This window comes from Sander vitreus, chromosome 23 (genome assembly GCF_031162955.1).
Source record: "Sander vitreus isolate 19-12246 chromosome 23, sanVit1, whole genome shotgun sequence".
Classification (NCBI taxonomy): Eukaryota; Metazoa; Chordata; class Actinopteri; order Perciformes; family Percidae; genus Sander; species Sander vitreus.
In genome coordinates, this window is record NC_135877.1 from 10,741,138 (window position 1) to 10,755,731 (window position 14,594).

General features: G+C 41.9%; 2 protein-coding genes across 2 annotated transcripts; one reads left to right on the top strand and one right to left on the bottom strand.

Moving 5' to 3' along the window:
• avpr2l (arginine vasopressin receptor 2, like) lies at positions 1 to 1,112 on the bottom strand. The gene is made up of 2 exons (XM_078243214.1): positions 287 to 1,112; positions 1 to 80 (listed from the first exon to the last, which is right to left on the bottom strand). Exons 1-2 carry the CDS (start codon positions 1,110 to 1,112, stop codon positions 1 to 3), a joined length of 906 nt encoding a protein of 301 aa, XP_078099340.1.
• Positions 1,113 to 3,414: 2,302 nt separating this feature from the next.
• Positions 3,415 to 12,768, top strand: pnpla8 (patatin-like phospholipase domain containing 8). The gene is made up of 10 exons (XM_078281646.1): positions 3,415 to 3,522; positions 4,908 to 6,099; positions 6,281 to 6,430; positions 6,575 to 6,726; positions 7,064 to 7,158; positions 7,304 to 7,475; positions 7,606 to 7,663; positions 7,891 to 8,085; positions 11,370 to 11,565; positions 12,021 to 12,768. Exons 2-10 carry the CDS (start codon positions 5,089 to 5,091, stop codon positions 12,293 to 12,295), a joined length of 2,304 nt encoding a protein of 767 aa, XP_078137772.1. The 5' UTR covers positions 3,415 to 3,522; positions 4,908 to 5,088; the 3' UTR covers positions 12,296 to 12,768.
• The last annotated feature ends 1,826 nt before the right edge of the window (positions 12,769 to 14,594 follow it).

A 14,594-nucleotide genomic window follows, 5' to 3' on the forward strand; every position in this document is an offset into this window, starting at 1 on the left:
TTAGCTATAGTAGAGATATATCCAAGGGTTGGTGCAGCTGTTGAGGCTGGCCAACAGCATGATGATGGCAAACACTGGACCTGTGAGAGAGAAAGAGAGATAGAGAAATGGTTAAACAAACTCTAAAAAGAAAGGACTGGAAAGGTGGCAGCAGATCTCTTAACATTCCGAGGTGCACAACTGATGACTAGCTTGACATGTGGGCCTATGGTGACATTAAATAAATTGTTACAGGCATCTTTGATCCTCAAAGGTTGTGGACCTCCTAGACATCATTTGGACAAACCTTTAGTAGGCGCACTGCTTGGGCTCCACGCAGACCATAACTGGACAACAAAGAATGGGCTCCAACACACTGTGTATGTTATTATAATAACAAAAGTCATTTTCACAGTCTTAAGCATCGCGTTGGACACACCCTTCGTGCCCGCGCGCCATGTCTGCAGCGCCTTTCTCTTCATGTTGAAGTAAATTGTTGTGCATATTTTCAGTTGGCAATAGAGTACAATGACTGCAGGCAGGGCGAACACTGACAGGGTGATCCAGGTGATGTAAAACCTGCTCCCCCACGGTTCAATAAATGTAGCCCAGCAGTCGTACTGGTTCTCCTCCACCTCCAGGAGAGAGAAGATGAAGATCTGAGGAGAGCTGAAGGCGAGAGAGATCAGCCACGCTGCGCCTATAGAGAGGTATCTCCTAAACGAGCCCTTCAAGAAGGAAACCATTGGCTTACAAACCGCATGGTACCGGTCTACGGTCATAGCCACTATCATGTACGTGGAGGCAAACATCCCCACCACCTGCAAGTATTTTACGGACCGGCACAGGAAGTCCGTGCCTCGGAACCTGTGCGTAATTTCCATGAGAAACTGCGGTAGGACTTGGAAAAAAGCGACCACCAGATCTGCCAAGCACAGATGCAAGAGGAACAGCTGGGTTTTTGTGTTTCTTTTTCGCTTCTTCCATAGTGCGTCCAAGAAGAAAAGATTGCCACATGTTGCAAGCACAAAAACCAAACCCAAAATTCCAACTCTGATGAGCGCAAAACGTCCATACACTTCTCCATCCTCATCTGTTGCCTTTTCTGAGCTGTTGTTGCTGCCGGAACCCATTCAATTTCTGATGTTTCCCGTTTGGAACTTGTGGTTTCAATTAACGTTTCCGTACATTATCTAGGGGTTGGATTATTGGACTATTGCAATGTGGACGCACTGCAGGCATTTCGACATTTTCCTCCTTTGCGCGCGTGTAGCAAGTGACTGTGACGTCTGTGAGATGGGAAAGCCATCGACTTGGAGGGGTGAGGGGGGGTCAGCCTACTCAGTGATGACTGATTGTAGGTGTATGCCATAAGCCTGACATTGACAAACATATTATATAAGACACACCCACATGCATTTTGTTATCGTCAAACTCATAATGTCAAAATGTACGGTGAAATACAAATACATTCCCTCCTGAACTTATCATAATTAATATCTCACTCATCTTCAAAAGGTGTTTTCTAATGCCTCCTGAACAAGTGCTGAAGCATCTGTTATAGATTACACTTCAACTAAGAGTTTTTCAGATCCAGAGAATGATTTAATCAAAAGTGTATTACTCATTTCTGTAATAACCACATCATGCTCCGTGAGTTTTCAAATGTATTATTTGGTGTAGTGTAATATTATGCTAAATAATAATAAACTTGCCATATGATCACAATCTACAGGGTATTCACCGCTCATGATCCTAATTTAATAACAATTTCATAAACGTTCTGCATCTTATTTGTTGATGGTCTTGGCGGGGCAACTGAGCAAAGAGCAACTGAAATAATTTGTGAAAACAAAAAATTACACATTAGTATTCTTCACTGCTATTATTAGGGGTTGGCTTGATAATTGCACTAGGAGTTAAAAGCTCTGACATTTGGATTGGGAAGGCAGAGAAAGAACTCTAGAGCAGAAAGGAAAGTCTGAATACAGTCTTAATGTCAGACACAATAGAAAGGTGATCTCAACATTGGTTAAAACCAGAGGATACTACTGTGTGGAGTGCCATCAGATGTGAAGGCCATGCATTTTAACATTCAGAAAGGGTTCTTTTGAATATAACCTGAAAGGCTGTCAATAGTCTTTGACTGCTCAAGGAATGAGCAGACCCTGGTCGTTTAGATCAGATAATCAGAGAACCTATTTGGCTAAACATTTTGTTAAACATTGAGTCAACCAAACCTGACTACTCAGATATGAGTTGAAGGCTGTCAAGCACACAACGTTTATTTACACCTAAAGTTGCATAATGAAATATGAATGAAAGAGGTACTTAAGTGATTTTGATTTGATTATTGCACTTTCGTAAAGTTACAGGGCATGATACATGCTTAAAAAAGCAGCAGAAGCCAAGATTTCCTGACTTTTATTCTATATTTTTTCCTACAGTCCCCACAATGCTTCTTTCATCATATCCTGGTGGTCTGTTCAATGCCCCTATCTTTCAAACTGTATGCCCCCAGTTTGTAACTATAACACAGGTTTTCTGTCAAATGTTTGTCTCAAGCCTGACTAACATGTAAGATGACCCTTATAATGTCATCAGGGCTTTTGAAAGCTCAGAGGTCATAATACAACAGCTTTCACAGGCTCTCAAATATGAGTAAACTGACCTTTATGCGTAAAATCGGTGGAATGTTCCTTTTAAGCACCACTCCATACAGAAAATATCCACTTTTTGTCAAAGTATATCCTTATTTCTTTTCTCAAACTATTTTTTTAAAGTGTGCATTACTGTGTAGCATAATGGAAAGACCTTTCACAGAATGTGTCAGTAGTTACCGGTGGATGGCAGGGACATACAGTACAATCACAATGTATTTATGTAACTATAATGTCACCACCACTTTACCCATGACAAATGTAATATAATACTTACTACATACTTTCTCGGTCATTACAGGGTGTTCATATTCCACAATAAAAAGGTGGTGTGGGCGCGAAGCAGAAAAAAGAGGATAATGTTTTAATGTCACTCATCCAGCCTCTATCATACCCCCCTAAAAGCTGTTAGATCATATGTCAAGTACACATGTGAACACATATGAACAAGAGTTCATGTGGTTTTTGAAAGAGCTGCAGGTATAGCTTGCAAGCAATTGCACGTCATTAGCTATGAGTCACTTTTGATAATAATAGAGAAATATGGCTCTGCAAAGTCGCCACAGTGCCTCTACAACTGTGCATAAGAGCTTGAAAGCATAAACATACTGCACATACTGTGCGGTGTATTCTTGATATATTTAAATTGTAATTGCTCCTTTTTTGCAGTGAAATATTTGTTCGTTTTATTCCAAATAAGTTTTGTCGACACATCGTGGCATAAATAAAGAATTACACTGTACAAGGCCCACACATCTAAGTCACTGCGTCACATCTGTGATGTTGTGATATCGCGAGAATCCAGCTGCTGTCGCAGGTGATCACATCCTCCCTTCTGAATGAAATATTTTGGCAACATATTTAGCCGTCTTTGTTTCGTATGGTAAGAAGAAGTTTGTTTATTTTGTGACATTGCGTAACATTCGACAAACTGACAATATACACTCTATTAATAAGCAAAGTTAGGCCAACAGCAGCTATGGTAACGCTAACTAACGTTATATATATTTGACAACTGTTTGCCTAGCAAGCCAGCTTTCAAACATCATGAGGTGTTGATGTTTTTAAAAAAGGTTAACGTTAACTAGCTAGCTAGCTATCTAACACAAACGGCTTCAGTGCAATACACCCATGTTTTGGTGTCTTGCATATGTGTTTTAACGTTACATCTAACGTTATTTTAACTTAGCTAGCTAACGATTAGGCTTAGCACACTATGAGGGCCAACAAAACGCACAAGTCATACTAGAGAATCATAACGTTACTGTAAATTATAGGCTATCTAACGTTCTATCTGCTAGCGTTAGCTAGCTAGCTAAAAGCAGAACTGTTTACTGGCTAACAGTTTAAGTTTAAGCTAGCTGACGTTTTGTTATTTCGAAGGGAATTGATACCATAGACATATCAGGGCAACGGGGAATCCAAAGCATTATATGGGATTTAATGTCAACTCGTAGCAAGTTGGGTGTAACTTCTGGTAGTATCTAGATCCAGAAATCTTCTTCTGGGTGGTTCGGCGGTTCAAAGGTGCATCACTGATCGGAGCAAAGTCTTGCTCTCAATAACGTCCGCGAGCCACTTCTCTCTGAACCTGGTCCTGCCGGGTGTGTGCACCAGCCTGTTTGACTCCACTATGAAGTGCACCTCAACGGGCAGAGTTTGTGGTTTGACTTTAGATATGTCCACGACGAAATAGACGCTAGCTGTCCCCTGAATCGGCTTCCGCGACGTCGGGGTACTGAAGCGGGCCTGGTAGTGATAAAAGGTATGATGCTCCTCCTCGGTTGAGTAGAGGAAGTCCAGACTGTAAAGCCAGCAGGGCTGTATCTCCAAGGTTTGAATATACTCCCCAATCTGCTTTTTCCCCACTTCGACTGTAAAGTCTTGTCCAGCAACCCAGTTATTATTCCTCATCTCACTGTCAGGAGAGTCATCCAGCTGCTCCTTCGTGACAGTGTGGTGGTGTCTCTCCAGCAACGTTTTCACAAGTTGAGCTGACTCTGTCCTGAAATTCAGATTTAATGAATCTCGGTCCTCTTCCATCTTGTCTTTGTAACAATGAACAGCACAACAGGTCGCCTGGGAACTGGATGGTTTAGCTAAGTTGTTAGCATGTGAATGCTGTTATCTGTTTTTGTTGCTGTAACAGTTTCCATGGCTACCAGCCAGGATAGGTGATGTGGCAAATGGAGCCCTCTGTTGACCACTTGCCATTTTAATGTGCTCACTTTTTTTGTTTTATTAAATATTGTTTGTTGTCTTTTTTAGGAAACCTTAGAACAAGCAGCAAAATTGCTAATTTCCCTCTAAAATGGATTTTCTACCAAAACCTGCTAATGGCAGGTAGTCTGCCAGAATGCTGCATCGTTTAACACAGACATGAAGCATCACCCAATTGCCTGATTACCTCCAAGTTCTCCACTGCTGTTCCGAGTGAGCCAGAAAACGCATGTCGCGAATCAGGACCACACTTGATAGTGTCACCAAGGCAGTAGGCAGCACAGACCTCATCTCCAAGTTCTCCCGCTTCAAGCCTGGCAATGTCACAGTCGACAGCACCCATGCAGAAAAGGCTCTGGTCACAGCCAAGACCTTAACCTCTAACAACACAGCTACAGCCTCACCACCTAAAGCCAACATGAAAGAAGAAGAAGAAGCAACAGAAGATGGCGAGAGGAACCCAGCCGAGGAAGAGTCCGACATGCAACAGCAGCAAGTTACAGAAAATCCTTTTGTTGCCACAAAGAAATCCACATCAAGTTTAGCTTCAGCAGCGAATGTATCTGCATCTAGCTCTTCCTCGACTTTAGCAAAACAAACTATACAGCTGTTTCACCCTGCATCTCTGTCCACCAACATGGATGAGACCTACAAAACTCTGGCTCAGCACATCAATAGTTACTTTGGCGTCAGCACACAAGAAGAAGAAGAAGAAGGATACAACAGGCCACTGCAGCAGCAGCAGCAGCAGCAGCACAGAGAAGTGGATGATCCTGTTTCTCAGCCCACTCTCAGCACCGTTGCTCGCACAACTAGGGACCACATTCCTATGTTGTCCTCAGTGGCAGAAGCTAAAAGTATTGAAGCACCCGCTACCTCTCCTCCCCCTCCCTCTCCATCAGATAAGCTCAGTCCTCCAGCAGCGTCGCCCTCCTCTGACATCCCCGCAACTGAAAGTGCAGCAGCTCAGTCCATCCCTGTGCCTGCTACCTCCCCTAAGAAAGGCTTCACCCACTATCTTTCTTACCCTCGTCCCAGCGTTCAGGCGTTTGTCGGCAGCTACATTGCACCCCTGGTCCCCAAATTCAGAGGTGATTCCAAAAGCATTGCACCTGAAAAAAGCAAGTCTTCAGCAGTAGCTGTGGAAGAGCCCACTGTGGACAAGGCAGGAAAGAAGACAGACAGTGAAGAGGAGAAAAAGGATGAAGTGAACCAACAGCTGTTGACTCAAAGAGAGAAGGTGAGACGCTCAGTATGGCTCTAATGAATGTTCAAAGCTTAGGGCAGTGCACAAATCAAAATGGCAAACAGTCACTTCTACGATGTCACTTGGTATGTTATTTAGGCCAAATGTGTTTAGGAGGCTTTATATTTGTCAGATGGTCCTGATGTTTTGTCCATGGTGTGTATTTGTCATGCAGATAATAGCCAGGGTGAGTTTAGACAACAGGACCAGAGCCCTGGTGAAAGGCCTGCAGAGAGTCACTGATGTCAAGCTCCTCACCAGCCAAGTGGAGGAGCTCATCCATCACCTTCTGGAGTTCCCCGAGACGCGAGGTGTGGCTGTCAAGGTTAGTTTGTATCGCTGTTAGAATTGTTTCTGTACGTACCCTGCAGTTCAGTCAAATGTCAGATGTGTTGCACAGTCCTCAAACGTTTTTGTAAGCGGGACATTTTAGTATGTTTGGGTATAACGATGCAAATGCAACCTATAGGAGAGTGTGCTGCCCTGTCTGCTGCGATTGCGCCAGGCCAGAGACCTGCCTCTTCAGGGTGCTGTGAGAGAAGCTCTGGCCCTGATTGGCTACACTGAACCAGTCAAAGGCAGAGGAATTCGGGTCCTGGCCATAGACGGAGGCGGAACAAGGTAAAGCTATACTGGGAGGGGAAAAGTAATTTTAAAAATGAAATAATATGTATCCTCCAAAACATCTAAAATAAATATTTTCCTTTAATAAATATGAGTCTTCCTACTCTTACATTCGCTGATTTTTATAAGCAATGTATGAGCAGCAGTAACTTATGTGGCTAAGGAATAGAGTGCCACCTACAGAATATAAAATGTGCCAACTAAAAAACAGTCCCAGTGCTGGCTACAGTATCATTGCAGTCCAACTGTACGAGACCTACATATTATAATTGATCAAATATAATATTTTCATTTTTGTCAGTCTAGGTTTGTAAACCTGTGCCTTTTGTTACAGGGGACTGCTGGCCCTGCAGACTCTCCATAAACTGCAGAACCTGACTGGTAAACGAGTCCACCAGCTGTTTGACTACATCTGTGGAGTCAGTACAGGTATGTTGTCATTACTGTTTAGTGTTAGTCATTTTTTTTTCTCTCTCTCTTACTTCTTCTCTAACACTGACCCCACATGGGAATTTATGTGAACACTGATATTCCTTGCTCACTGGCACATCACACTTGTTCCTCTCTACTTTAGGTGCTATTTTGGCCTTCATGTTGGGAATTTTTCAGATCCCCTTAGATGAGTGCGAGGAGATGTACAGGAAGCTGGGTTCGGATGTCTTCAAACAGAATGTCATCGTTGGAACCGTAAAGATGGGCTGGAGCCATGCTTTCTATGATAGTGAAATATGGGAAAACATACTAAAGTTAGTCTCTTTCTAGCCTTTCCATTCCATTACAACTCTCTTTAATCCCTGATATTAAAGACACCGGGGTAGTCTATAGATAGTATATAGAGTTGCCTGTATCTTTAATCTGTTTTTGTATTTTCTTTAGGGAACGTATGGGTGAGGGGCGTATGATTGAGAGTGCTAGGGACCCACACTGCCCCAAAGTAAGCAACGTGTCTTTTCAGCGCTACACTATTTAGATAAACACTTAATTTATGCATGGATGTAGCAGTATTTGCTCTTTTTCAGATCTTTAAAATAAGAAATAAAAAAAAGTTTGTCCCATGTGTAACAAAGCACTCAGGGAAAACACCAGCTTGTTGACGTGCTGGAAAAAATATGAATGACTTGCATGTTCCTCTGTAAATCATACCTTTTGTATGTCCACCAGGTGTCAGCAGTGAGCACCATTGTGAACAGGGGATTACCTCTGAAGGCCTACGCGTTTAGGAACTACAGACTCATGCCAGGAGTGAGATCCCACTACCTTGGAGACTGCAACCACAAAATGTGGCAGGCTATCAGGGCCTCGTCTGCCGCCCCAGGCTACTTCCAGGAATTTGTCCTGGGAAAAGACCTCCATCAGGTACAGCACTGAACTGAGAGAACTGGGCAGAAGTTTAGTTCAGTTGAGTTTAGTTATCTGAATTTAAATATTGTAGTTTGAAAAAGGAGGTTGATAATAACACAGGTTGCAGAATAGATGAACGCGTTAGGTGTTGCCACATGTCATTTTGTCCATAAATGCAGCAACATGATCAATAATGTACAGTAAATTTGAAGGAAAGTCATCTCCATCAACATTAACATTAACAGTGGCGCAGATGGTAATAGTAATTAAGAGGACACATTTAGTTTAGTGTGAGAGGGTAATTTCCTTGAAATCCTACCAATCAATACACTTACGCAATGGCACTGCATTGCCCAGTGCCTAGGACAAAAGCGCAGAGCATTGCACTGCATTCTGTGCTTGCGTGTGTGTGTGTGTGTGTGTGTGTGTGTGTGTGTGTGTGTACACTAAGGGTATGTGTGTAGATTTGTTTCACTCTTCCGAACCATAACCTTGAAGGCAGCCCCTTCGTTGGTTCATCCTCTCCTCCGGCTGTCAAGAGTCCAAGAGAGAAATTGAACAGAATGAGAGAGATTCCTTGGACCTGGCCTGTGCCCCCTAAACATCAAAAGCCTCGTCCTCTTAGGACTTAAAGCCTGCCTTCCTGCAGAGAAATACAACGCTTCTGATTTGATTTCCCATGAAAGAAAATATCCTGTCTGTCAGACCAACACTGTCTCAAGGCGTGTTTGAGTATAACAAAAATACTAATATTTGATTAGTTTGAATACAAATTTGTTTGCCGAAAACCGTGTCCCACTGAGTTATGTTTAGGAAGACAGTACTGCTTCTCCTGACCTACCTATTGGAGACTAGTCTACTGGATAAATAATCTGATAATGTATGTGTTAAAAATGTCAGCAATCACTATTGGATGATGTTTGAATCTGATACTGTATGAGGCTGCACACTGTTATGATAAAATGCCATTTTAGTGGTTTTCCATTTCTGACTAATGACATGGTAATGGATGCTAGCTCTTTTTTCTTGAGGTTCAAGAATTAGATTAGGTTTCGGTAGGAGGTTGTTGAATGAAGCTCAGGCTGTTGTGGCGTCTGATAAATGACTACAGTGTTTGTAGCATTAATGTATTGTACTTTTTTTTTTTTTGATTATTAGGCCAGAAATCTTTAGATGGTCTTTATGGGCACCAATTATGCTCAAGGCTTAGCTTCATTTAAATAACCTACTTAGGCAAATTAGCCTTGTCCCTGCTTCTAACAAGTATTTCTCTCCCCTGCCATTTCCTAATGCGAGAGTCCTGGTAGACAGCCCTTTACAATGTTTTACTTAACAACAGATCCTAATCTCCAATCCCACTCTGCATGCTCACGGACCTAAACTTGGATTCTCCTCTGCATTTAAAATCAAAACAAATGGCCTACTAGTCATTTGCCCAAGCTTTTTCAGCTCTTAATTTAGCAAAGCAGCTAAATGTAACCGCAACCTCTAACCCCAAAAACATGTGATATTTTTTTTTTTTGCTACTAATGTATTAACACGACAGAAATCTCCTCATATTCTAAATGGTGTGTGTGTCTGTGTGTCCGTGTCCCCTCTTGGAGCTGCATAGTCTTTCATCGAGAGTTTGAGCTACTGTTTCCACCCACCGGTCTCACTCCTACTCTAGCTTTCAGCACTAGCAGTGGTATTTCTCAGGGGAATTCTGCCATTGCAGGTCATCAAAAATACATAGATACACACATAAATGGAGTAGAGAAAGGCACAGTCACACACTCAATGTAGAGGTCAAAATTTCAATGTTTCTCTTTCTCATAGCAAACTATTATTATTATTATTATTAGGCCATAGCAGTCATTTCCCTGCATGAGGATGCTGTATTTTAGCAGCGTCGTCTTTGTGTGTTGTGATAGGATGCAGGCTAAATGTCATTCAGTTAGGTCAGACCCCAGGGTGAGAGGTTGAGGGTCAGAGCTGATGCGCAGCGGTGTGTTTAACCTGCTGTTTCAATATCTTGAAACACCTAAAGGTTAGCAGCTTTATAATGAGGCTAGGAATGATATGTTTTAGGCTGTATTTGTCCCATTATAATACCAGGGCAGCAGAGTGGACAAGTCACCCATAGGCCGACGTTTGAATTCAAAAAGAGGTTCCTAGAACAAAATATTAAGCTTATTCAGGTATTTCTCAATTAGTTTAGGTTAAGAAATAAAGTTGAATTAATAATGAAGGGTTAGGGGGTTACTGGTAGATTTCTCTCATGTTTCTTCATCGCCCGTTGTTAACGGGTAAGTCTGTATGTGTGGTTGTTTGCTTTATCCCAGAAGGAGCGAATTTAAACATTTTGGATACTTTTCTACTGCCCATCGCCTGTACTGTAGAGATGTGGAAATGGCCTTTACCTCTGCTCTGCTGGGGGGCTCCGGGTCCGGGTCCGACCTCTTGTGTGCCACACTCTCCATCTCTATTAATCCGAGCCAAAAGCCCTTCAGTGGTTGGATATGGTCCAAAACTTGACTCGGAAAGACTGTGAAAGAGAATTTAGCACTAAATCGGTCCAGGCATCCATTCAGCTTGATTGTCTTCTCTCTGCCATTGTTGGCACCATTTAGATCAGCAACTCTTTCATGAAGCCAGTAAGGTTATTTAGAGAAAAAGCACGTAATTTGGGATTAGCTTCTAAATGGAGCCGGTCAAGATTAGGATCCTCAAATGCAATATGTTGATCAACAAAGCTAAATTCAGATTAATGCAGCAATTAGAATCTTTATTTAGCTGAATTCCAGACCAAATTACAAATGGACTTATTTAGATGCAGATAGCTGTTTAAAAAAGACATCTTTTCCTACTTGTTTACTTACTGAATAAACAGGGCGGTTTGCCAGCGCAGCACATCTCTGGCCAGGGAGCTTCTTTTCCTCCTGCCTAAAGCTGTGTAGCTCTGGGACAGCTTGTCCACTTCACCTCATTTGTCCCCTACAGGCTGTCACATCAAATATATTGAAACTAGAGGCACATTCAATACATACAAAGTGTCCTATATGCGCATTAACCTTGCTTATTAGGCATATTTGACTGATTAAATGCTGAAGGCGACTTCAGAGTTTTAGAATCCTTCAACCATTGGTGGTTTAAAAAGCAAATGTTCCACCCTGCTTCAGTTGCAGCAGAAATAAGACCTGAACATGCTACATGCTACAGTTGGTTTACTTTGAGGGAAATTGGCAGATTCTTTACATTTTATTGGAGGTTCTCCTTCCCTTTTTATCATTTCACTTCCCATCTGCCTTCTCCTTTAGGATGGGGGACTCCTGATCAACAACCCCACAGCGTTGGCCATCCATGAGTGTAAGTGTCTGTGGCCTAACACACCACTGCAGTGTGTGTTGTCTCTGGGCACCGGGCGGTACGAGGCGGTGGGCAAGAACAGCACGACCTACACGAGCCTCAAGACCAAGCTCACCCACGTCATCAGCAGTGCCACAGATACCGAGGGTAAGACCACACAAAATATAGTTTTGCATGTGTTTGACGTCCAACGCGCATTCATTTATAAACCACAGATCATAGAGGCATGCGGTCACCGGCAGTGTGTAATGCACTGCGATTTCTCTGGTTCAGTACAGTCTCTTGAACTATAAAGAGGAAATGCCTGGAACTAGTGTTTGACTTTGCTAGCTAAAGGCTCCCAATCCATCCTTTTTTTATTTTTATTTTTTTATTTGGTGTAATTGTTGCCGTGAAATTCCACTGTCAAACACAGCCCAACATATTATTTAAGTCTCCCGTCCAGCTGTGTGGAGAGACTGAGTGTCTTTGACAAGCGGTTGAGACACAAATGAGGTGAACGTGAGATTAACTCTCTCTGGCGATGTTCGCCCTGTTGGCAATTTCCTTGAACGTGAAAGGCCAAAGTCCCAATCCATCCTTTTTTTATTTATTTTTTTTAGAGGTGCACACCATGCTGGACGCACTCCTTCCCCCTGACACGTACTTCCGCTTCAACCCCTACATGAGCGAGGACATCCCGTTGAACGAGAGCCGCGCCGAGAAGCTGAACTTCCTCAAGGGCGAGGGGGAGCGCTACCTGGAGCGCAACGAGGCCAAGCTGAGGAAGGTGGCGAGCGTGCTCAGCCAGGAGAAGAGCGCCATCCAGAGACTGGCAGAGTGGGCCAAGCTCAAGGCCGAAATGTACGAGGGTCTCCCCTTCGTCTCCAAGCTGTAGTTATTGGTTTGGCAACAGTGTGACCACAAGGGAGTTTTTAAAGGTAAGAAGACCCGATAGATTAGGGGGCAATCTGGACACATTTGTTAAGCATTTTGGTAGGCAATTTGGAATCAAATACCCAATGATTTTTTTCACGTTTTGATCACCATTTACCACAACACTAGACAATTACAACTATGATTATGCATAAAAAAAAAGACAATACAGTAAATAATAGTGTGAAAATTTCAAATGTGATGTAATTTGTTTTTTGTGGGACAGAATGTGTCTATGATGAAGCCGGAATAATATATGAATATGATTGATGAAATGAATCACTTGAATGATCAGGGAAAGGCTGGCTGCAAGTGTTAGTTGACAGAACGCACAAAGATGGTAATGGGGCACTGACACATGACCATAATATAAAGAATTAATGGTAATATGATAACTGTAGTTATTTTGTTAAAAAAAAAAAAAAAAAAAAACAACTGATATTTATTTGCATTTTCAGTAACTTGAAAACAAGATGTGTTTAATACATGTATGTTGCAAAGTGAAAACATAAACACGACTGCCTATTTCTAACACTGTACAGAAGAAGGAACTAATGCACTTTGTAAAACAGAGTTTTAACCATGAAAATGTAAATGATATTTGAAATAATTATGAATTATTTGAGTGCTCTTGCTAGAATTTAAGAATAAGACAAAAAGAAATACTGCTGATTCTTAATTTCACTGTGCTGTATATGCACTTACAGAAACTTAAATATCTGTTCCGATACTAACGGTAAGGTTTTAGAATGACTGTTTTCCTCTTGGTACGAAGCATGTTCTCCATTGTGGCCCATTACTCAGTATGAAGCTTTTGCCTTTAACCTTGCTCTAGTCTGAATTCCTCAGCCCTGGCTGTCGTGGTCGCACACTTTATAAATTTGACACACTTTTTACATTGTGAGAATCCATATTGCCCCGATTCCTCTCTTCATTAGTTGGTGGAATGCGAAATGAAAAATAAATGTCATGAAAAAATAAAATGTACATTTTCAAAACCGTGATATAACTTATGTTATTTTTTTATTTATTTTTTTTACCTCTGATTTGTTTTTATTGGGAAAAATAATCCACAGGAATGTATGTCATGTTATTTATCTGCTTCTACATTCTGCTGACACTTAATCAACACAAACGCATCACAAAGAGCCCCACAATAGAGTTGTCACAAAGGAATGCTAAGTGTCTTCATATGATGAATTGCCTGTTTTTCCCAATCGCACACATTGATTTTCTGCTTTATTGTTTCGATCTCATTGAAGATCCACTGAAATTCCATAGTATCATTCCTCCCAGTCACAGTGTTGTTACCCCAATCAACGTGAACAATACGCCACGAGGGAGCAGTACTACAAACCTTTGCAACAATGACTGATAGATAGAGAATAATATGTCAGGCATTGCACTTTTGACTGATGCCTTTACTCCTGGATTCAAACGGTCAAAGTTGTAACTGGCTTGACTGATAGATTGATGGCCCATTTTTGTTCCCCCAATGCTAGCTTGAGCTTCCCCCAAATGTGGTTTGATTTATGGCTGAGCTGCCTACACTTGGCCTTGCTCTAGCAAGGTCTTTTCAGTAGGTAAACGCTGACACTGGGGTGACAGATCCTACAAGAGTGGCTAGGTTGAAAGCTGGCAACATGGTAGATGATGTGTTTCTGAGACCAATGGGTGCATAGAAGTCTAAGTTTCTTGTTACTAAGGACTTCTTGGGGGCTGATTGGACGCTGGATTAATACATTTCAGTTTACCTGCATGGTGGCTCCTCTTGGAACCAACAGCGTTACAATGCAAAGCAGGCGCTCCAGATGCACGAGTAGGCAAACAAAATCCACAAGAAAGGAAATGAATTGTTGGAACACACTTTCCTTTTAAAGGGGACACAAAACAAACTAATGTACCTCACCATGCCGATAGCAGATAGTTTCAGTCTACTTTGAAATACCATATTTCTCTTCACCTACATTGTTTTGGGTTGGCATAAGATGGCAGATACTTCTAAAGTGAATACTTCACAGCATTGCCATGTAAAGCTGAAACTTTCTGAATGACTAGATACCACATAAGTATAACAAACCCTTTTAAAGATAAAGAAAGTACAGAATGGCCTAGCAGACAGTGGGTAAGGTTGAGCGGTATTTGTCACAATTGCATAGTTTTAAGCCAAATTACTTTCTATTATATTCCTGGAACACACAACACTTTGTTCTTGTGTTTTGTTACACAGCTGGAATTGACTTTTGCCGGGCTCAATTTTC

Excerpts from the sequence above, each read along its gene's own strand:
- pnpla8 (XM_078281646.1), top strand. The coding sequence starts at position 5,089 with ATGTCGCGAATCAGGACCACACTTGATAGTGTCACCAAGGCAGTAGGC. Across the intron at positions 6,100-6,280 it reads TGTTGACTCAAAGAGAGAAG|ATAATAGCCAGGGTGAGTTT; the intron begins GTGAGACGCTCA and ends TTTGTCATGCAG. Across the intron at positions 7,159-7,303 it reads CATCTGTGGAGTCAGTACAG|GTGCTATTTTGGCCTTCATG; the intron begins GTATGTTGTCAT and ends TCTCTACTTTAG.
- avpr2l (XM_078243214.1), bottom strand. The coding sequence starts at position 1,112 with ATGGGTTCCGGCAGCAACAACAGCTCAGAAAAGGCAACAGATGAGGAT. Across the intron at positions 81-286 it reads AAGCAGTGCGCCTACTAAAG|GTCCAGTGTTTGCCATCATC; the intron begins GTTTGTCCAAAT and ends TCTCTCTCACAG.